We start from the raw sequence: 23,773 nt of genomic DNA, 5'->3' as shown, positions 1-23,773 counted from the left end.
AAAGCTAGCATGACAAGCTTATACTTAGAACACTTTTGGATTCTTTGTCTCTAAATATCTGTTTTCACCCTTGTGTTTGTACAAATCAAAACCCACCATCATTTTCTACAAGGAAAAAAAGATCCCTAGCTCGGAGCACTGTACTTTAATGTATTTGATTAAAAGGACTGTTCTATTGCATAGCTATGAACATTTTATGATTGAAAGATATGGGCAGAGCAGAATACATTAGACAGAATACTTTAAGGCAGACTGGATTTTTTTCTGGTATTTCCCCCTTCCCCCCGTTAAAACAATAATCACACAATAAGTATTAAAAAAGATAAACATAACATTTACTCACTCGGAATACTTGTTGAAGAATAACAGATACAGTAGCTTTGTTCAAACAGGCTTAAAATGGTAATTCAGTTACAAAGAAATACTTAAGTCTGGCTTAAAATGTAGTCTGAGCATGGAACTTTAAAGCATATAAAGGCAGGCAAGATGAGGTGACACCTCCGGCTCTGGCATAATTCAGCAGTAGAGCACATGTCTCACATATAAAAGGTTTGATTCCTGGCATTTCCAGGTACGTCTAGCCCCTGCACTATTGTCTATCTTATGAATTTTAATTATCTGTCAAGAACTTTGGTCAATAGGCAGGGTAGAAATACTCTAAATAAATAAAAACCAAGAAGACCACTAATTTTATTCAGTACAGCTTTAATGATAAACTTTGCCTCCTTGTTATGAGCTTCACAGAACTGCCTGGTTTAGCTTTCCTTCACTTTCTCCCTGGACTTGCATTTTAAGAAAATGCATTTGGCCCAACTTTAGGGGAAAACTAGAGACCTACTTAGAATGTGGTCTAAACCTCCCTTTAAATCCATCTCAGCCAAGAGAAAGGAACTCACTCTGAAACTCACCTACAGGTGGTACTTAACACCATGGAAACTGGCCCAAGAACCTCACCAAAATGTTGAAGTGACTGCACCTCCACAGGCACATACCTCCACATGTGGTGGAAATGCCCCAAAACCCAACCCTTCTGGACAGCAGTCCTACAAGAAATATGCAAAATAACTAAATAGATATTAGAACTCACCCCAGAACTGGCCCTACTGAACATCTTCCAAGATCATAATGACCACTCACATTATACAGAGCTTATAACCCACCTACTCTCAGCAGCCAGAAGCCTCATAGCCAGACACTGGAGAGACCTGTCAGGGGTGAACATTAACCAGTGGTATCAAATCATATGGGAAACCGTCTTACTAGAAAAGCTAACCAATAAAACAAAACTGACACGGGGACAAATAGAAGAAGATGCCTCACCCCAATATAGCTCCCCTTTATCCCATACACAGCCCAACAAGACAACAACAAGAACCCACCAACAGCATACAAATCAATCTGGCTTACATGACCCAACAAGTCCTCCACCCCCAAAGGAAAACAAACCCCATTGCAGCCAACCACAGACAACCAACCATATCCTGGTCCCCCAACCAGAAACATAACAAGCGAATAGAACGAGAACCTGCCGCTGACGCGAAACCCCCCACGTACACTGCAAAAAATATAAATTTCACCACCACCCCTCCTTCCCCCCCTTCTTCCTGACCTTATGCTATACTCAACACTAATGTCTCATAACAAATGTAACTGCTCTGTAGAAAAGACTGTACAACTTGAGAAAAGAGACAAGGCATGTACTTTTCTAAACCAAGAAAAACTTTAATAATAGTAAAAACATTTAATTCATTAAGCCCTTGCTGTTCAACTTTGATGAGTCACTCAGTCGCCCATCCCATCTGATGTGTAATGGATGGCATTTACAGCTCATTAAATGTAACTGGAGCAACATTTGTTTTATCACCTGACTTCAGAGCCAGCCAAGCCAATTATCCATCTGTATATGACATATTTTTGAACTCTCACATTGTAAATATGTCAATAAACGTTAAGCGTTTAACAATGCCGCTCTGTTATAAAATAATGAAGCTAGGCAGAGGGGGAGAACCTCAGACAAATCACCCGAAGATATTTCAATCAAGATTGGTAACTGGTATATAGCAAGTCCCCATCAGAAGTAAATAAAATCGCATTAAAAAGACAGAACCCACAGATCAAAACCTGATTATATTTTACTTTTACTTATTATTATGTATAAACCTTTTAAAAATTCATTATCTAATGCAAAACCTTTCAACACAATGACATAGTCAGCACCATTGCTGACAGGAGTGAGACCCTATCAGCATATAGCACTTACGGCGAAAGATCTGCACTGGTTGCCAATTTGCTACCAGGCCAAGTACACAACTTGGATCCAGTTTACCTGTGAGATCACTTATATGCCCACTCAACTACTTCAGTCTGTGGAACTGGCATAGTATTATCAACCATTTTTCCTAAGCCTGCATGGAGCTCAGCCTCACCATCAACCTGATGAAGACCATTATCCTCAGTCACAACATTGCCATCACTCCATGCATCAGAACTGGTGACCACATGCTTAAGGTGGAAGACATTTTTGTCTACCTAGCCTCCAACATAGCCACCAACCTTTCCAATGATGCTGAACTGGACAGATGTATTGGCAAGGCAGCAATGGCAATGGCAATGGCTCACCTCTCCAAAAGGGTATGGGAGAATGTGATGCTAACATCCAATACCAAGATGAAGGTCTACCTGGCTTGTGTGTTGAGCACACTGCTTTATGGAAGTGAGTTGTTGGCAACTTACAATTGCCAGGAGCAACACCTCAACACCTTCCATATACATTGTGTCAGGAAGATTTTGGGTATCAAATGGCATGACAGAGTCTAAAATAAAGACGTGCTCTCCCAAGCCCATATTCCCAGTATGTACACACTTCTGCTCAGCGGATATACTCTGTGGGGAAGTGGCTTAGGGCACTAGGCCTGTTGGCACACAAACACTGCATTGCAAAGACATCTTCAAACATGGCATGAAGGCTGGCAAGATTTGCCCCACTGTATGAAAACTCCTTGCAGATGATCACAGTGACTGGAGACAGACAGTCAGGTCATGTATATGCAGCAGCGACCATCGTACGCCTGTAGCAGCAAAACTGGACACCTTCATCTACCCCACTTGTGATAAAGCATGACTCTCCCATATTGGTCCCATACAGCCACAGCAGGCACTGTAACTCTCTGATGGTTTGACCCAAACCATCAGGTGCACTCTTCCTGAGAAACAGACAGATGCCAATGATTATTCTTGTTGTTCACAGGAAAATGCTAGGAATTCTTCACAGATTTATTTACCATGCCTTTATCCTGCTTTTCAGACAATAATAGTTTCCCAAAGTGCCTTGCATCAAACAAAGGCATGAAAAATAGAGACAGGCTGTGCCATTAGGCTTATATGTAGGGCTGGGCGACATTTGGTGTTCAACCTCATGCTAGATCACCAGCTAAACATTGTGATATACACTGCTCATAGCAATTACCGTAGCGGGCATTTGAAATCAACCATAGAAATACAATTTAAGCTTTCCCCCAATATAGTAAACAGAGATAAGCAGCAGCTTATTTCAAAGACAACTTTGATTTTGAAAGTCAATTCACTTCTCACAATGCTTAAATTGCCTTCAGATCATCTTAGATATGCATAAACACACCAGAGGCATTTGCTTTTATAAATGGCTGCAGTATTTAAGGCACTTTGGGGGATTATCTCTTATTTTGGAGGGTAAAAGGCACAAGCAATCTTTGAGCTACAGTTGCTGAGAATAATATTTAGTTCCTCTGAGAAGCATCAGCTGTGGAATCACTGAAAGAAGATGTCTTCAAGCACAAAGAGACTAATAAGATACCAAGTTTTGATTTTTAAGCATAAAGCTGCTTTTTTCTCTCCAACATTTTTTACTGTATAGCAATTGAGACAGTACTGTATTCCATACATGATGATTAAAAAATAGGCTTTGTTGTCTCTCATGGGGTTTTTTCAGACACAACACCAAAGCATGATTTGGTATTACATTAACAAGCACAGTGCTTATGTGTGCCCCAATTTCGCTTCTCAATTCTAGTTTAGTAGTTTGAACTGGGTTTGCAATCATGGTTTGGGGCAAATGATGGTTAGCACAAACCATCATTTGCCATTACATCTGAACTAGGTAAGTTACACTTTGCCCCCTAGTTCAAAGTGACAGATTAAACTGGAGCGCGCAAGAGAAGTAATGAGGGAAAGATTCTTCACAAAGCACCAAACCATAGTTTGGTGTTACACTTTAACCAAGCCACTGTGAAGGCAAGTTCTGTAAAATCCCCTATAGGTAAAGGTAAAGTGACCCCTGACTGTTAAGTCCAGTTGCAGACTACTCTGGGGTTGCGGCGCTCATCTCGCTTTACTGGCCAAGGGAGCTGGTGTACAGCTTTCAGGTCATGCGGCCAGCATGACTAAGCCACTTCTGGCGAACCAGAGCAGCGCACGGAAATGCCGTTTACCTTCCCGCCGGAGCGGTTCCTATTTATCTACTTGCACTTTGACGTGCTTTCGAACTGCTAGGTTAGCAGGAGCTGGGATCAAACAGCAGGAGCTCACCCCATCATGAGGGTTTGAACCACGAACCTTCTGATCGGCAAGCCCTGGGCTCTGTAGTTTAGACCACAGCACCACCCACGTCCCAGTAAAATCCCCTATAGAGGACCCTTAAAGTGAGGGACATCACCTGCTTGTATCCAAACAGGAAGAAAAACTTCATACCCCCCACCTTGATATACTCTTCCTTTCCAACTGTAATTTAGCACCTTTTGAATCAGGCACCTTCTCTGTCACAGTCCAGTGACAAGAAAAGGTGCCAAAATGAATAATAGTAGTAGTAGTAGTAATAATAATAAGGCGGTTGGAGGATGGATGGCGGCTAACAGATTGAGGTTGAATCCTGACAAGACAGAAGTACTGTTTTTGGGGGACAGGAGGCGGGCAGGTGTGGAGGATTCCCTGGTCCTGAATGGGGTAACTGTGCCCCTGAAGGACCAGGTGCGCAGCCTGGGAGTCATTTTGGACTCACAGCTGTCCATGGAGGCACAGGTCAAATCTGTGTCCAGGGCAGCTGTTTACCAGCTCCATCTGGTACGCAGGCTGAGACCCTATCTGCCTGCGGACTGTCTCGCCAGAGTGGTGCATGCTCTGGTTATCTCCCGCTTGGACTACTGCAATGCACTCTACGTGGGGCTACCTTTGAAGGTGACTCGGAAACTACAACTAATCCAGAATGCGGCAGCTAGACTGGTGACTGGGGGCGGCCGCCGAGACCATATAACACCGGTCTTGAAAGACCTACATTGGCTCCCAGTACGTTTCCGAGCACAATTCAAAGTGTTGGTGCTGACCTTTAAAGCCCTAAATGGCCTCGGTCCAGTATACCTGAAGGAGCGTCTCCACCCCCATCATTCTGCCCGGACGCTGAGGTCCAGCGCCGAGGGCCTTCTGGCGGTTCCCTCATTGCGAGAAGCAAAGCTACAGGGAACCAGGCAGGGGGCCTTCTCGGTAGTGGCGCCCACCCTGTGGAACGCCCTTCCAGCAGATGTCAAAGAGATAAACAACTACTTGACATTCAGAAGACATCTTAAGGCAGCCCTGTTCAGGGAAGTTTTTAACGTGTGATATTTTAGTGTATTTTTGGTTTCTATGGAAGCCGCCCAGAGTGGCTGGGGAGGCCCAGCCAGATGGGCGGGGTATAAATAATAAATTATTATTATTATTATTATTATTATTATTATTAATAAAATAATTTTATTTATATCCCGCCCTCCCCAGCCAAAGCTGGGCTCAGAGCAGCTAACAACAGTTAAAGTAACACAGTTTACATAAAATCACAATCAATTAATTAAAATACATTCTAAAATCAATTCATTCTAAAATCAGTTCAGAATCAAATTAATGGCAACTATTGGGCTAGAGTTCTATGAGGATTACCAAAGGAGGGGGGTCAGACTGTGCCTTCGCCAAAGGCCTGGCGGAACAGCTCTGTCTTGCAGGCCCTGCGGAAAGAAGTCAAGTCCCGCAGGGCCCTAGTCTCTTGTGACAGGGCGTTCCACCAGATCGGGGCCACAGCCGAAAAAGCCCTGGCTCTGGTTGAGGCCAGCCTAACCTCCCTGTGGCCTGGGACCTCTAAGATGTTTTTGTTTGAAGACTGTAAGGTCCTCCGTGGGACATATAAAAGATGAATGTTTAGAGTGTGCTCTCGATCCTTCCTTTTCAACTTAAACCTACAGTTTTGCCTTTCCTGTGCCTGACATCATATGCAGGGGAGGCCCCTCATAGGCAAAGTGGGATGTAGCCCTGTGAAGTTTCAGGGGAGGGGGGAACACCCTCAAACCTCCGAAACAATGGTCCAGTCTTTCTTCTGACACACATAATAACATTTCCAATTACTGAGAGGCTTTCGTCCATCTTCTCTGCCTAGCCAGCCATTAAAAAACTAGCAGTAGACTTCAACCCCTGCCTCCCATGTAGAGGGAGCAGTTAAACACAAGCAACCATCTCATGTTTTCTCTTTCAGGAGCATGGCCTTGAGGCACCAGACATGGACTGTGACGTGCGTAGAGCTTTGCGTGGACAGGCGGAGTCCCCAGATCCCGCGCGGTCCCCCCATCATGTGGAATAACAACTCAAGACAACGTGCTATGGGATTAAATTGGCCACAACTTTATTAAATTTCAAATGTGGGTAGACCTTGGCTCAGGCATTGGGCGTTCTCCCTCCCCAGTCCCCAGCCGGGGATCTAGGGAGCATCAGGGTTATCCAGTGTGGGGGGGGGGGGATGGGCCGGCTCTGGAGAACATATGTTCAAGCAGAGATAGCCGCCCCCGTTACGCCGCCGCAGGGGAGAGCAATGACGACCTTTCGGCATACGGTCAAAGCCTCCCTTCAGAAAACCCCTTTAACGGGGAACCCTGCTATCGCCGCCGCAAAGAGGAAGATGGACTAAAGGATTCCTCCCAAGGCCTGATACTGCCAAAGTTGTGACGTTTTTGCTACGGGAAAGGCGAAACCTGCCCATGCAGGGAAATTCATTTCCGGCCCTTTAACAGCAACCTTAACGTAGCAGCGCCCGCATACCTGTGAAGAAAAGTTAACCTGCAAAACCTGTGAAGAAAAGTTAACCTTCAAAATAAGACATTAACTGAGGGTGGGTAGGGTGGGAGAAGCTCTGGAGCCAAGTGAGGATTCCCAGGTAAGATCCTCCCTCTATTGTGTGGGCAGGTAATCCCTCCCCTACCTGGCCTGGTCTCCCAGGTGGGATTGGACAACTGACTGAGGTAGGCGGAGACCTCCAGGTATCCCACCTGAGGAAAGGCAAAGCCAAACCTATGCTGATGGAGCCGCTCCAGATCTAGGGGCTGCACGCGCCCACACAAAGGGTGCCCCCCGTTTTAAGCGGGGAGCGGTCATTGTGCCTGCCCTCCTAAGCCACCATGTGGCTGTTTGTTCTTCCCTGTTGGTACACATTTTTTCCTTGAACAGCAGGATGTGTGCACCTTTTTTGTGAGAGGGTGTGCTAGGTTCTTGCTTCAGCTTTCTTTATTTTTAAAAAATACATTTATTTTGTGAGAAAGCAAGGCATTAGTACCAGCCCAGCCAGGTTACTTTCCTCAGTGCAGGCAAAGAGGCAAAAAAGAAAAATCATTTCTTTCTTGGTTCCTGAAGGTCTTTCTTTTGTTTTAAAAGGTTGGGGTCCCTCGTGCAACAGCTTGCTTTTCTGTTGTAAAGGGGGGAGAAGAAATTGTTCATCTACATCAGGAGGTGTTTTGTCCTTGGCTGGGGAAGAGACATAAAGAGTGATAATTGTGAACTGGCTTGTATAACGAAGGGAGCTGGCTTAGAGGGGAGGGATGTGTTTTTCTTTGCTTATTCTATTGCTTGTGAGAGGTGGGGGCAACAGAACACAATATTTAATTCTGGAGACTGGATATGCTTATATTGTAATCTGGGGAGAGCGCTGGCTAGAGAAGGAGGTGGCTTTTATTTTTAAAGCAGTCTCTGACTTTCACAACAAAGCTTTCAAGCCTAGCCCCACTTATCTGGGAGTAAGCTCCATTGAGCTGAATGGCACTTACTTCCAAGTAAATGCAATTATTATTATTTAATATATTTCTGTCCCACCTTTCTCCCAAGCTGGGATTCAACGTGGCATGTATAGGAATGCATTGTAAATGAATTCTTAAAAAAAACACCACACACTCAAAAACACTTAATATAACCCAAACTTAATACTGCATCACACAATTTCCTACTCCTTTTTGGAACAGTGAGTTCCATTTTCTTTGATTTTTATCTAACTGGAATCCACAAATGTTGTAATATATTTAATTTTCTTTTCCAAAAAATCCATATTTGAGCTGCTCTGCAAAATCTGTTGTTTTGGAGAAAAAGAACCTGGAACCATGTTGGGTGACAGGGAAGGGTGTACATGGGGCCTCAATTGCACACACTTTACCAAATTATTTGCTGCAACTGACCTTGAACTGGTGCCTTGGTTTCTCACAGATTCAGAGCCAGCAGAGTTCTTAGGTTAAAAGCTGAATAAAATGATGGTACATGCAACCAAAAGTCTGTGGAATGGCTGCAGTGGCGTAGCTGGGGGGTGCAGGGGGGCCAGCCGCACCGGGCGCAACATCTGGGGGTTAGGGTTAGGGGGTGGAAATCCACGGGTTAGGGGGCGCAAATCCACGGGTTAGGGGGTGCAAATTACTTGCCTTGCCCCGGGTGCTGACAACCCACGCTACGCCACTGAATGGCTGGAAACTAAACCTGACATAATGAACAGCTAGACTGCCAAAGTGCATTCCAGCTACAAAACGAGTGGTATACAATTTTTTAAACAACAACAAAAATATAATGTGCACTACTATTGCTTTTGTTTTTCTCTACACACACTGTCTTTGTTAGTAACTGGAACAACAGTGGGAGTACTAATATTCCTTTACCTCCAGCATTTGCCTTCCATTAAACATGTGATGCCAAATTTGCTTCTAGGCATGCTGTTTTCTGCAGAACCGTGATCACCAGTTGTCACTGTAAAGAGCCTTGTTTGCTATTCATACAGTATACAGACTCTAGCAGACTTTGCTTGAAAAGTGGTGTAAGACTGAAGATTTGAGGTGGTAACAATATGTTTGGCAGAATCCTAGGTGTCAGACATACAGTCACAAAGTTGCAAAAGCAGAGGGTGATTTTCAAGGGGGAAACTGTGAGAGGAGGCGTGATGCTTAGATTTCCTCAAATGCTTTTCCTCCAGCTGGTGTTCCACAGACATGATTGCAGAGAAGCAAGTGTGTGAACATGGACACCTTCTGAACCAAGGTTAGACACTTGGGTGCTAAGCATTTGCAAAATTGTACGGTTTAAGTGTCCACTATCAATTTGCAAGGGGACCTCACAAGGAACCACCTCCTAGGCTCTACTCATGTGACCTCATAGGCTCCACCCATGCAACCCCACCAGCCTCCAGTGATGGGACAGCTTAACTGACTGGGCCAAATCAGGAGGCCCAATGGGCTTAATTAGTTGCATAGTTCCCCATTGCTGTCTTAAAGACTAAAATATATGATGATTATACAGGGAGGGGCAGCTGTAAAGCTGGTGTGAGGAACCTGTAGCCGTAAGGCTGATTTTATATGACCTGTAAATATGATGGCAATGAGAAAGATTGTGCTATACAATCCTGTGCTGTTGTGAAGTCTGCCCACTTTTATTTCCCACTCTACCCACCATCAATTGTGGCCCCCACTTACTTGTTCTATAGGCCAACAGCCCTTGCTGGGGGGAAAGAAGAAGAAGAAGAAAATCCATGCCTGATTCAAAGAGGGAAAGATAGAGAGAATGCCAATAAAGGGCAGTGGAATGCAAAAGGTTTTGCTTCCAAGCCCCCACTGCTCTGTTGCTAGTTCACTCCCCTGATCCCACCCCCACTTGTTCCTCCTAAAAGCGCATGAAAAATTCAAGGACTGAGAATTCAAGGACTGAGAATAATTCAAGATGAGCTCGGCTAGTCTTTCTGCTGGTGGCAATGACTCTCACTGATTCTAAGCATCATTTCCTAATTCTTGAAACATCAATGTTGTTTACTGCTGTCAATCAAAGCTACTTCAGTCTTGTGAAGGCAGCCTGCCTACACTATGCAAGCTGGGTAATGTTGCCAACTAATCGGCAGTGACAGCAGCAGTAATAGACTAATTCCCTTCTCCACCAGCTTGCTATGTCCCTCCAACCTTCTGACCTAGGGTCTAGTCATTTCTTAGTAGCATGGAAGTCTGTTTTCCTAATTTGAAAAACATTGTATTTCTGAATTTGTATACATTGCCCCTCACTGTGATTTTCAGATACTTTGTACTCATTGCTCTGATAAACTGATCATTGTATCAGACTGGAAACTCAGTAGCACGTGAAACTATGCAAAATATATCATGACAGGACAGCAAGGTGCTGGCACCATCAAAACGCCAAGCTGACTTTATACTATTACACACCACCCCAATCCCCAAGAAGTGAGAGAGTCTAGGGGTGTCTTTGCTTTACCAAGGATTTGGCTTCCTTGAAATGAATGTGTGTCTTTAGGAATGTGTGGTGTCTTTAGGCAATATAATTTTATTTATATGCAATCTGGGCATTAGGCTGGAGAGTCTCGCAGCATTAATAATCCAAAAGACCTTGCTTCCCCTCTCAGTTTCCAGGGGAACCCCAAGTCCAGCTTTGGATTCAGCACAAAGCAAGACATGTCTCTCTGTCTCCCAGCTTCTAGCTCATACCCACAACAATTCTGGCTCCATCTGTTTTTTTCTATGGCACACAGTAACTTTTTAGGATATGTTAAAATCATGGTACTTAACTAGCCAGCCAAAGCCATTACCTTGATAAAGGAACTGGTTGGCAAGTTCCCCTTACACATTCTACCCGCACAGATTCAGGATCCCAAGGACTGGGAGGGATCCAAAGTATCATCCGGACTGAGCCCCAAACTCATAACAATACACATGCAGTGGGGATCCAACTGAGTGTCACACTTTTTGAAAAGCAATAATTACACTATTCTTATTAATGTAATTTTTCAGCCTCAGTTATGAGCTGGTCTGTTATGTCTCCTTAAACATGCTAAACACTTACATTGCACAAACGTTCAGTCTCTGAATGCTGGTTGCAGGGGGTCACAAGCTGGGAGAGTACTGTTGCCATATACTTCTGTAACTCCTTACAACCCTGCGTCTAAGATGCAAGCCAATTCATGGATACTGACTACACATGCATGGATGAACAATACGAGTGCCAAGCACAATGCTTTGCAACTTTACTGTCGGCATTTGCTTATGTTTTTCCAACACTGATGTCATTTATGAATAGTTCCGTGCTCTGCTGGTGACATCTAGTACTTGCAGCAATTGTCACAATAATGCCAAATTCCTAAATCTCATTGAAGACTGCAGCTGTGAACATCTGGGATAGACCTGAGGCTCTGTGCATTCTCCTATTTGTCAATCTCATAATAAAATGCAAAAGACATAATTATTGTATTTATTAGTGCACAGTATGAAAAAGGCCTAAACGATGATGCCATGTTAGAATTATTATTATTTTTAGAAAACTGGAGCTACATGCCTTTTGGGGAGAGAGGACTGATGTGGCACAGCAGCTAAGACAGCTACAATTAAGAGGTTTAAATCCTACCTCCGCCATGAATTCATTAGCAACTCCTCCTCAGTCTCCCATCTGCAGAACTATAGGAATACCTGCAGGGTTATTGTTATCTTTACAAGATAATATTTGAAGTGCTTTGAACACTCAGTCACTACACATGCATGGATGAACATTGCTCAATCACAATGCAAATTGTAGGAGTCCATCAGCTCCCCGCAGTTCACATATATTGTGTACATTATATATTGTTCTTTAATCAGTGTCCCTAACTGTAGTACAACTACTATTAATGTCATGGTCTGTTCCTGAAGCTGGGTCTAAACCAGGGGTCAGCAAACTTTTTCAGCAGGGGGCCAGTTCACTGTCCCTCAGACCTTGGGGGGGGCAGACTATATTTTTGGGAGAAAATATGAATGAATTCCTATGCCCCACAAATAACCCAGAGATGCATTTTAAATAAAAGCACACATTCTACTCATGTAAAAACATGTTGATTCCCAGATCATCCGTGGGCCAGATTTAGAAGGCAATTGGGCCGGATCCGGCCCCCGGGCCTTAGTTTGCCTATCCATGGTCTGAACTATGACCACACTCTGCTAAGAGTTGCATTATCACACACTTTTAAATGGAACTTGTGAAGGAGAATTAACTGCTGGACTGTAGATAATGTACCGGTAGTTATGGATGCTGCTATAGGAAATCCAAGCAGCATGATTAACTCTAAGGACTAGCTCAGTTGGTTAGAGCATGGCGCTCATAACACCAAGGTTGCAGGTTTGATTCCCATAAGGGACAGCTGCATATTCCTGCCATGCAGGGACTGGACCAGATGATCTTCAGGGTCCCTTCCAACTTTAGGATTCCCCAGTCAAGAGAGCTTTATGGGTGGTTTATAAGATGCACCCATGGAAGCAATTCAGCAACAGAATGCAGGTGAGGCTGATATAAGTTGACACAAGAACATAAGATGAGCCAGCTGGATCAATGGCTCATCTAGTCCAGCATCCTGTTCTCACAGTGGCCTGCAGAAAGCCCCAAAGCAAAACTTGGTCACAACAATGCTACTCACCTGTGATTCCCTGCAACTGGTATCAAGATACACGCTGCCTCCGATAATGGAAGTGGAACATATACCGTATTTTTCGCTCTATAACACGCACCGGACCATAACACGCACGTAGTTTTTAGAGGAGGAAAGTCCGTAGGCATGCCACCCGTAGGCATTCCCTCCATAACACGCACAGACATTTCCCCTTACTTTTTAGGAGGAAAAAAGTGAGTGTTATGGTGCAAAAAATACTGTACATTGTGGCTAGTAGCTGTTGATTGTCTTTAAACAGACAACTTTGCTACACTGGTACAAGATCAATTTATCACCCTTCTACCCCACCTTTCCCCAGTGGAGCTCAAGGGGGAGCACACAGCTCTCTTCCATTCAGGGGTGCCAACTTGAATAAAATATTGGGGGGACCCAGGTAAGCACCCTGCCCCTCATAATCAGGCACAAGACTGTGCACACACATTATTTGAATGGCAATGCCCCTCTACTGGGAGGGGGCGCCTCCCTCAAATATTTTATTGGGGGGCCCCAAAGGGACCTTGGCCCCTAGGAGTTGGCCCCATGTTTCCGCCCCATCGTATCCTCACAACAACCCTATGGGGGAGGTTAGGCTTGAGAGACTGTGACTGTCCCAAGGTCACGCAGTGAGTTTCATGGCTGAGCAGGGATTTGAAAACTGGTCTTCCAGGTCCTAGTCCAACACTCCCAACCACTATACCACACTGCCTTGATCTGCAAACATTGGCCTAGAGCAGAGGAGACTGAACTGTGGCTCTTCAGGTGTTGTTGGACTCCAACTCCCATCAGCTCCAGCCAGTGCTGACAATGAGCAGGCATGATGGGAGCTGGGAGTGTCTTGAGTCCCACATGTTAAGCAACCCTGCTCTAAAGTGACTGATGAGAAATGATGCTGGAAGGAAAGGTCATCAAAACTTTCCCCCACATTAAGATAGATAGCCCCTCCACTTACAAACCTGACTTTGAAGGCCCAGGTGTATGGTTGTGGCTGCTTGCACAGCAATCTCTCCTAGAATTGTAGAGTTGGAAGGAACTTCAAGGGTCTTCTAGTCCAACCCTCTGCAATGCAGAAATCTCAACACATGGTCCCCTGAAACCAAACCTGACCCACCTTAGCTTTGCACAGGTGTCAGCAGTTTTATCGCTGCACCACTATGAATCCGCTTTTTTCTCCTCTGCACTCACTGAACAATTCTAAAGTATTAAGCTTCTGTACCTCCATGAGGACTACAAACATGTTCTTTTAAAACTAAAGGACCCCAACATTTCCCTTAATTTTAGAGGGGCGAGGGGAATCGTTGTGGTGTGTCGGAATGAAGTGGAGGTCAAACCCCCGTCTCCCTCCTCCCTGGAAGTCGGAGACCCGCCTCCTTCCCTCTGGCTCTGCCACTCACCCCCCAGCCAGTTGCTGGAGATGTTCTGCAGCATGGTGAAGGGGACGCAGAAGAAAGCGATGAGCAGGTCGCTGAGGGCCAGCGAGCAGATGAAGATATTGGTGACGGTGCGCATGGCTTTGCGGCGGCTGACCACGTAGAGCACCAGGCCGTTGCCGAAGAGCGCCAGGGCGAAGATGAGCACGCAGGTGAGCACGAAGGCCAGCTTGGCGCGCCGCGGCAGCTCCGGGATGTAGACCAGCGGATGCAGCCCGTAGAGCGCGATGAACTGCTCGCGGGTCACGTTGTTGTCGCGCAGCAGCTGCGCGAACTGCTCCGGGGTGATGTTCAGGGAGCGCATCGCGGCGACGGGGCGGCTCAGACGGCGATCCTCTGCAGCATGGCCGGACGAAGCGGGCGCTCCTGGCGGGAGGCTTATCAAACCAGGGAATTTTCTTTAAAATTTAAAATTCGTGGAGGGGACACTTCTCAGCCTTGCTCGACGGCGCCCACAGCTAAGGGCTGCAGCAGGATCCGCGCCCCAGCTCGCCTTTTATTCATGGTCCAGACGTCTCCACGAGGATCTGTCCTTCGTCTGAGAAAGGCAGCCGAAACGAAGAGCAAACGGGTGGCGCTTCGTCGAGGGTATGAAACTTTTGAGAGCGAGACGCGCTCAGCCACCCGCCGCGCGCGCCGCAACCTTCCCGTCTAGAAGAAGGCGAGGAAAGAGCGAAAAGTCAAGCTTGGGAAAAGCAGCGAAGGGCTCCTATTGGAGACTTCCTCCGAGCCGCTAGCCAATCGGTGAGCAGAAAGAGCGTCTTCTCGGCCTCCCGTCCTTCAAAGTTTCCCGGAGCGCCGGGGCTCGTCGGGGATTGGCTGGCGCTTGTTGGGGAGTCGCAGGAGGGGCGCGACTGACGCTTCCTCGGGCGGAGAGGGGCGCTTGGAACGCGGCTCCGAGCGGGCGCAGCGAGGCTGCAAAGCAGCCGGAGAACTGACCTCGCGGAGATCGGAGAGCGCTGCGTGCTCAGAATTGAGGCTATGGAGCGGCACAGGGCAAGACTCTGGAGCCTTGGAGGTCCAGTTCGCCACTCTGCCAAATAAGCCGCAGAAGGATCCTCAGGCGCAGGCGGACGTGCTCTGCTTTGCTCCACGCCGAAGCTAATGAAGGATTAGCTACAGAAAGGTAGCCTTGTTGGTCTGCCATAGTCAAAAAAAAAAAAATTCTTTCCAGTAGCACCTTAAAGACCAACTAAGTTAGTTCTTGGTATGAGCTTTCGTGTGCATGCACACTTCTTCAGATACACGGGTTAGCTGTAATAAATTAACGATGGGTCCCTGTGAGACCATTGCTTCCGGAATATAATATAACCAACTGCCTAAATTTATGTCTTCCCATGAATTACATTGATCTGGAGCTGGAGGGTTAGAATTTTTATTTTTAGTTTACTAGGTTTTAAAACAGCTTAAGGAATACAGTGGTACCTCAGGTTACAGACTCTGCTAACCCAGAAATAGTGCTTCAGGTTAAGAAATTTGCTTCAGGATGAGAACAGAAATCGGGCTCCGGTGGCGCGGCGGCAGCAGGAGGCCCCATTAGCTAAAGTGGTGCTTCAGGTTAAGAACAGTTTCAGGTTAAGAACGGATCTCCGGAACGAATTAAGTACTTAACCCGAGGTACCACTGTATTTGCACATCAGTCTGAAACTTCTTTAGGTTAAAGCTTGACCTTATGGATGTACAGCTTGGAAGGGAGGTCCCCCTGTGCTCAGTGGGGTTTGGTCCCAAAGTGAGTGTACAACTTTAAAGAGAGCCGACACCAGGTGTGGGGCAGCCCTCAGGAAAGTGGTGGGGCCACAAGGTGCCATGAGAAGGCTGATGACACCCAGCTTTATTTCACCATCTGGTGAGATGGCTGAGGGGAAATAAACTGAGTTTGAATCTTGGCAGGATGGAGCTGGTTCTGGTGCTTGAGAATTGGACAGTTGACTGTCCTGAATGCAGTTGCACTCCCATTTCTTTTTAAAAACTACATTTATATACTGCCTTTCACCCAACAAGCCCATAAAAACACAAATTGCCCAACATGATATTAATAAACAATACCCCCAAACTCATTTAAAAAGGCTATGGATGGTTCAGTCAGCCAAAGGCCGGGCTGTAGAGCAACATTTTAATCTGGCGCCTAAAGATATGTAATGAAAGTGCCAGGTGAGAATCCCTAAGAAGAGCATTACACAAAGGGAGCCACCACAGAAAAGGCCCATTCTCGTGTTGCCATCCTATGGACCTCTCATGGAGGGGGGAACATGAAGAAAGGCCTCAAATGCTGCTTGCAAGGTCCAGGTTAAGGGAAAGATGGACTTTGAGGTATTACGGTCCTGAGTCATTTAAGTACTTGCAATTGGGCCCAGAAACTAATTTGCAGTCAGTGCAGTCAGGCCAGGATTAGTGCTATATGCCCAAACTGTCTTGTCCCAGTGAAAGAGTGGGTACATAATCTGGGGGCAGCTTTTGAATCCAGCTTTGTCACTGAAAGCCTGGGTACCCTCAGCTAGGAGTACCCTTTACCAACACTTGCTGGTACAATATTGATGGAGTAGGAGAGTTTTGCCACAGTAGTCAAGGCACAGGTAACTTCAATATGTTGGTGTTTAGTATGTATATTGCAGTGGAGCCCATGTATCAATAGTCTGCAAAGATTGTAGGCTGAAAGAAAAACAAAAATTAAGGTTTACTCTCAACTAGGGATGGGAGAGAAATTCAGTTCAGCTCACATTTAAATATGAATTTATCAATTCACACTTACCAAAATAATTTGAGAAATGAAACACAGCCATCCTTCAAAATATGCACTTAGCCAAACTAAGTGCTCTCCAATCTACCAATGTTTACAAAAATGTACATATTGGGGTGGGGGGGATGTGTATTAAAATGAATATACTAGCAAAAAATGGAATACAAAAATGGCATTATATGAGGAGAAATTGCTTGTCAAAAAAAGGAGGAATTTTTTGCATGAAAGTGCTGAAGGTTTTTTATGAGGATTATATTATAAAAAAGGAGGGGATCAGAAATTGCTGCAGAAATGTGAAGAACCAGTGGTTGTTTTTCAGCTGGAACTCACCAGAATTTAGTTCTGATACCTCTCAGGTGGGCACCATTGCCATTGTAAGAGAACAAGGGAGGCGTTCATGGTGAGTTCTGGCACCTCTTTTTCTAAAAAAATAGCACTGAATTTAAGATTGGGGAAATTAGCAAACTGAAATTGACAGATCCTTCAATCTCTGCTCCCAACACAGGATTGGATTACTGCAAAGCAATCTGTGTGAATCCTCCCTTGCTCTCGTCTGGAAAATTGTAATTGGTTCAGAATGCTGCAACACAATTGTCGATGGGTGAGTGTGCGTAGAAATGAGCCTCCTCCACAAAGGAGAAGTTTACATTTGTTTCTCTGCCCACTTTTTCCTTTGGCCCCATCCACCAGTGGCCCTTTGAAGGGGACGTGGTCCTTGAGCTGCAAAAAAATAATGCACCTATAATGATAGTTCCACCCACAAGCTAGACTCCAGCTTTGCAGCAATGAAACAACACAAGCCCAGAACTCATCAAATCATTACAATTCATCCTTGTGCTAAATGAGTTGTGTAAGTCTGCCCTTAGGCTCAAACTGCCCGAAAGTTAATTCCCTTTAATGTTTTATTCATCTTAGCATTTTATGGAAAAGGTCTCTGTTACAATCATTGACACCTTCAGGGAGGGCTGAGAAAGACTCCTTTCTGAAACCTTCGAAAGCTCGCTCTTGTCAGTGCAGACAATCGTGAGTTAGAAGGGCAAATGACCAGATTCAGTGAAGAACTCCTCCCATGCATGAGGAGGTTGTGGGTGGTACAGGATAACCCTCACCTCCCCTGCCAATGCAGAGAGCAGCTATGCTGTCCACATATTCAGCTAGTGGGTGAAGTCTCTACCTTGGCCATAACACCGACATCTCTGCACCCTCTGTCCTTGAACTGTGGTGATGGCTCTTGCTTGCCTGTGGTGAAAACCTGTATTTTGCATGACTGGAATGTAGCCTACTGCACAAAGCTAAGAGTCACATCCATTGCCTCCCCCACTTTTGTCTCTGGTCCAACCACCACTAGCAGGTATCCTTGGAAGGTCTTCTGTGAGGACCCCAGGAGGAACAAGATTTCCCAATTCCTGTTGTGCAGAAACTAATGTTGGAGTGGAAGATTAGTTCTGGAGCCAAGACAGAGCACAAATGAACTGGATAAATGAGAGGCAAGAATTGCTGGAGATGGTTGAAGTTCAGGAATATCAATAAATCAATCTTTATTACGGTCCAGAGACCCAACAAATTGTTACAAAGCAATGCACAATTCAGACAGCCTACCTCCAGGTTAAACAAGCATTTTGTTCAGACTTAAAGATAGGGATCATTGGTTCTTGCAACCACCGATAAAAACGTCGCCACTGCTAATGTTCTAGCATTTGTCCGGTCTTCCAATACCTGATATAGTGAGCCTCTGATTTTCCTGGGAAAGGTACCAGCAAGGGTAATATCAGTTCAGCCCTGGCTTGCTTGTATTTCGCACAGTGCAGCAAAATATGTTTTATAGAATCGATGTCTTGAGCACACGAGCAAAGTCTGTCCTGGTAGGGAACTCCTCTCAACCTGCCATCCAACACTGCAGAAGGAAAGACGTTTGGTCTGGCTTTGGTGAATAACCTTTGATACTTTAGTACTGTCAGATTTTCAATGTAAGGTGTTAACTTAAAGACATGCCCATATTGTACTCCTACTGCCAACGGACTACAGACTGCGTGTGATCGAGATCACAAGTCACTGTGTGTATTAACCCATAATCTTTGCTTTAACATCTTTAGTGAGCCTTCATAACCCAGGTAATAGAAGTTAACATTGTGGGCCTAGATCGAGGAGACCTGGGTTCAAATGCCCATTTAGCACTGAAGCTCGCTGGGTGACCTTAAACCAATCATTCTCTCTCAGAGTAGCCTACCTCACAGGGCTGTTGGTTGCGAGGGTAGGAGGATTAGGATTTGTGAGCCAATGTAAGAGCTGGGGCTTGAAGCATTCCTTCAGCAAAACATCCATTTGAAACTGTTCCCAAAATGATACTTCAGGCACAATGCTTCCATATTCACTGCATATTTAAAAATAGCCACCCTTTGTTTCAAAAAATGGCACTTTTGCTTCAAGGCCGAACATCTGGAGGGCCGAGGTTGAGGAAGCCTGGATTAGGAGGCAAGGTGCTGAATTTTGGATACAGTGGAGAGATAAAAGATCTGGATTATTATAAAAGATGCAGGAGGAAATGATGAACAGTAGGACCCACAAAGGGGAGGAGGGAAGTCCAAGAGATTCCTTGGAAGCTAGCTTTTCTGTTGGATATGTGGCTGTAAAATTTCAATCTGAAAAACCAAATGAATAAATAAAAATTAAAAGGAGGCAAGGTGCTGACCAGTCTTCATTATACTATGTTTGTTAATTGTGACTGCATGTAATGTTTAGCTTGCTTGCAAAGATGCAGATGACTTGCAAAGCCATTTTTGACAAGCTCTTGGTAGCAGCACTATTTATCTTAACTTGCAAAGGAAACATGGCCAGGTAAGAAATTTGCTTTAGTATTTTGTAATCATTTTTAAAAACCTTTTCTGGGCACATAAGCTGTCCCCTACCTGCATCCCTACAGCTTTAATCTTTACAGCCCAGGTTTTTCAATGGTTGCTTGATTTGCAGGCCAGCTGTCCTTCTCCTGATGTTACAATTTCAGCACTTAAAAAACCCCAAACCTATTCATACTCAGAATGGTTTTTAGTTCCAATGAAATTGTTAAATTGTTGCTGCCTTTGAATCTGATCATCCCACAATAACTCTTTTTCAGATATTCGTTCCTTTCTAGGCAAAAATAAAGAAGTTTAAGGCCAAGTTATTGATTTCTTTCCACAAATGACCCTATGCCCACACTGTTCCATAAGAAGCAAGCAATTCTATTTCTTTAAAACCCAGCAGTTTCCAAGGCAGCTAACAAAAGAGAACATTAAAAAAAAGCCTTAAGGATGAAATTTAGCACTAAAACTTAACAGAAAAAAATGAAATGGCATGAAAGGAACACAGCAACCAGTAAAGCTAAAAATGGAAACAATAATATATAAAAGCAGAAGACACCTCAATTATTTCCCCTCAGGCCAATAATGCACTTTTAATAACTAAAATCAAACACCTGTGGAGGCATAAATTGTTATCCATTTCTGATAACTTCCTGGTTGGACTACTATTATGTGTAGTTGCCTTTGAAGACTTTTCAGAAACGGCAGTTAGTTTAGAATTCAGCTGCTAGATTATAAACTGAGATGGGACATTGCCACTACGCCAACTGCACTGAACCCAACTCTGTTTCTGGACTAAATTTTAAATTGCTGGGTGTATGCGTAGGGACAGATGGAGACTAGTCTGCTGTTTCTTTTAAAGTGGATTTATTGGCCAGAGGGAGATGTCACGAGGTAACTCCTCCCATGGAGATTTTTCAGATCAGGAAGCACAGGCATCCAAGGAAGTGGCAATGTGCTGGAGGAAATACATAATGGAAAGAAAGACAGACCCGCACAGATACGCACCACCCATGACCACCTCACAATGGAAAAGTAAGGTCAACTTTGCAACTGTCAAAATGATAATCTACCAGCCTTTTAGCTGCATTGCTCAGGAGATCAGAAGAAGAAGAAGAAGAAGAAGAAGAAGAAGAAGAAGAAGAAGAAGAAGAAGAAATAATAATAATGCAGCTTTTAAAGATACAGTCTGCCATCTTGAGTCAAAATGCTGACCAACTGTGTCCAGACATAGGCGAAAATCTTCTCCTTGATCTCAGAAAAAATAGTCAGAGGCACTGGATGCAGAATGTAGATCTATGATGTAGAATGGAAGGTGAGAGGTAAGGGATGCCAAATTTCAGCATCACATAGGGTACCACTGAAATTTGAGACCCCAAGGTCTGCCACTGCCATCATGCAAAATTTGGTAATGACCAGTGCAGTTTTTATTTCATTTAATTTATTGAATTTATATCCTCACCTCAAAGGAGTGCGGGACAGCAAACACCTTAATAACTGTTGATATATACTACTGTTGTACTGTGTATTTTGGGTCTATGGATCACAATAAAGCGGAGTGTGCGAAAATGATAAACAACAAAAACATCTTTTCCAAACATATTTAGATCAATTCCAGGCAGATGTAGCCATCGAAATTCAAGAACTGCTCTTATTTTATTGGACTCATGTAAATGGAATGCTTTGTTTGTCGTTTGGATTGGGTTGCATATTTTCAATATTCGTTGGTGAAATTGTATATTCGTGTGAAATATTTGAATGAATGTATAAACTAAACATTGATGAAAACGTCCTTGATCTCTAAATTTGTAATTATTTGAAAGACAATTGTAGTCAATCAAACACGTTGGTAGGATTGCAAGAAACTTTGTAAGGAAAGTATAAAAATCACTTCAGAGAAGAATAAGAAAATATGATGCTTTGATGTTTTTGATTTGAAAGCAATGGTTAAAGCAGAAATTCGAAATGAAAGATAGAAAATCATAAGGAAGGTTTGAAGGAAGTCATGGCCCTAAAAAGCCAAATTGTATAATATAAGAGGAGAGATTGTAATAGAAAGCATTATTGTAAAATTAATAAAAAGGATATGGCAAAAAAGAAAAGAAAATGTCCTTGATCTCAGGAACTGTTATGCAAAATTGTGGTCATGATATATTAAGAGGTGCCAAAATGCACAGAGAACAGAAAGACAAATTTCCAAAACATATAGTACATTCTGAATTGCTCTTTGAACGACACATTCAAAGCCTTTTTCACGGTGGGGAAAAAGACTTCCAAGAAACTGGAGAAATAGGTTTCAGCCCAACACTGATGACAACCCACAGGTCTTTTTACACAGTAGCAAATTATATGTGCACAACTGCATGTTAGGATCTCTGCATGCCTTATAAAGAATTGGTACTTGTTTGGGGCAGCTGAAAAATGTGAATTAAGTTTTGACTTCCCGTTCCACATCTGAGATACACAGAGCAGCATGTTGTGTTGGTTGAAAAATCCACCATGGGAGTGCTGATTTCCACAGTCAACCTCTCTCAGAATGCTTTGAAAACATCATCAAGCTCACAAAAAACCCCATTAATCTATTTAATTGGAAGGGTGCCTTTGAAAGAATAGTACTCACAAAGCACCAGGACAACAAAAACAAGGAAATTTTTCCAAACAAGTGATTTGTTAGTGCCATTTAGTTGGGAGAATTCCCCTTTTGAAAACATCCTCAGTATCGAATATTTATGGCAAACTATTGGTATATTTGTCTTTCCGTTATAGTACTGGCAGACATTTTTTGTTGAAGAGCCTCAATCCTTATTAAAAATGTTGTGTTCAGTGTACAGTCCAAAAATACAGTCAAGCTGAGCACTCTAGAAACAGACGTTGGCAATGCTTCCAGCAAAATGCTGAACTGGAAAAGGGTGAGGCATGAGAACATAAGAAAAGCCCTACTGAATTAGATCAATAGTCCATCTAGTTCAGGATTCTGGTCTCACACAGTGGCTGACCAGGGGTCTATGGAAAGCTCCAACCCTGAACCTGAGTGCAACACCATTCTTTGCACCTGTTATTCCCCCAATCGGTATTCAGAGGCAGCATGTAGCCATCATAACATTATTCCCCATGAATTTGTTCAATTCCCTTTGAAAGCCATTTATATTGGTGGCCATCACTACCTCTCATGTAAGTCAATTCCATAGTTTAACTGTGTACTGTGTGAATAAGTTCTTCTTTTTGCCTGTCCAGAATCTCCCAGCCTTCAGCTTCATCAGACGACAGTTGCTATGTATGGCTGTTATGAAACTTTGCAGCTTCCAGTCTTTGTGCAATTATGCAAGATGGTTTTTTATTCCTGTTCTCATTCGAATTAGCTTTCCCCAAGACCCACACACTCTTCAAAATGAAGCAGCCTACCAAAAGTCCAAAATTGCTCTCTCAAAATAAGCTGTAATAAATTCTTCCCACTGTCGCCTTCCTTTGTAATTCAAAGACTTAAAAAGAAAAAAGCTGTCACAAATGCAGGCATTTTAAATGAACTGTCTCTATTGCAATGTACATAGTTTAAATACGTTTAAATAAACTGGGGGGGAAACAAGTGCAGTCATGTATTTACACACATCAGAAAATACTAGAGAGGGGAAGATATCATCAAGACATTAGTTCCCTAATTTGCAGGGCTGGCTAGCTGTTTATTCATGTTAAAAGGTACTTGCATGCTAACCCTATACAGTGTAGAGTATGCAGTGAATGCTAGGTTTAAACATTAAAGTTGTGGTGAGCCATCTTAAGACACCCTTCATATATGCGTCTTGCAGAATTTAGGAGCAGTTGGTGGGATTTCATTGTGTATGTTTTAACAGTGTTTCTTTGTATTTATTTCTGTTTGAAGTGTTTTTTTTTCTATTTTAACTTGATATAGACTTTTCTGAATGTTTAAATGGCTATCATCTGGTGGAGAGGCAGTTACCTCTTTTCTAAACAATTAAAGAAACTGAAAATACAAAAGAGTTCTAAACATGATAGACAGCGTGAAAGAAATTCAGAA

The 23,773-nt window shown here is 43.9% G+C and overlaps 1 protein-coding gene across 1 annotated transcript in view; it reads right to left on the bottom strand.

Annotated features, from left to right (window-relative positions):
- Nucleotides 1–15,041, bottom strand: part of QRFPR (pyroglutamylated RFamide peptide receptor) — a 34,299-nt gene extending 19,258 nt beyond the window's left edge. The window contains exon 1 of the mRNA XM_053403504.1: nt 14,131–15,041. Coding sequence (XP_053259479.1) covers nt 14,131–14,470 — 340 coding nt within the window. The 5' untranslated portion in view covers nt 14,471–15,041. The remainder of the gene's footprint in view (nt 1–14,130) is intronic.
- Nucleotides 15,042–23,773: the final 8,732 nt, after the last annotated feature.

Source organism: Podarcis raffonei, chromosome 9 (genome assembly GCF_027172205.1).
Source record: "Podarcis raffonei isolate rPodRaf1 chromosome 9, rPodRaf1.pri, whole genome shotgun sequence".
In the NCBI taxonomy this organism is placed as follows: domain Eukaryota; kingdom Metazoa; phylum Chordata; class Lepidosauria; order Squamata; family Lacertidae; genus Podarcis; species Podarcis raffonei.
Note: the sequence above shows the minus strand (reverse complement) of the source record. Positions and strands in the feature narration are given on the sequence as shown.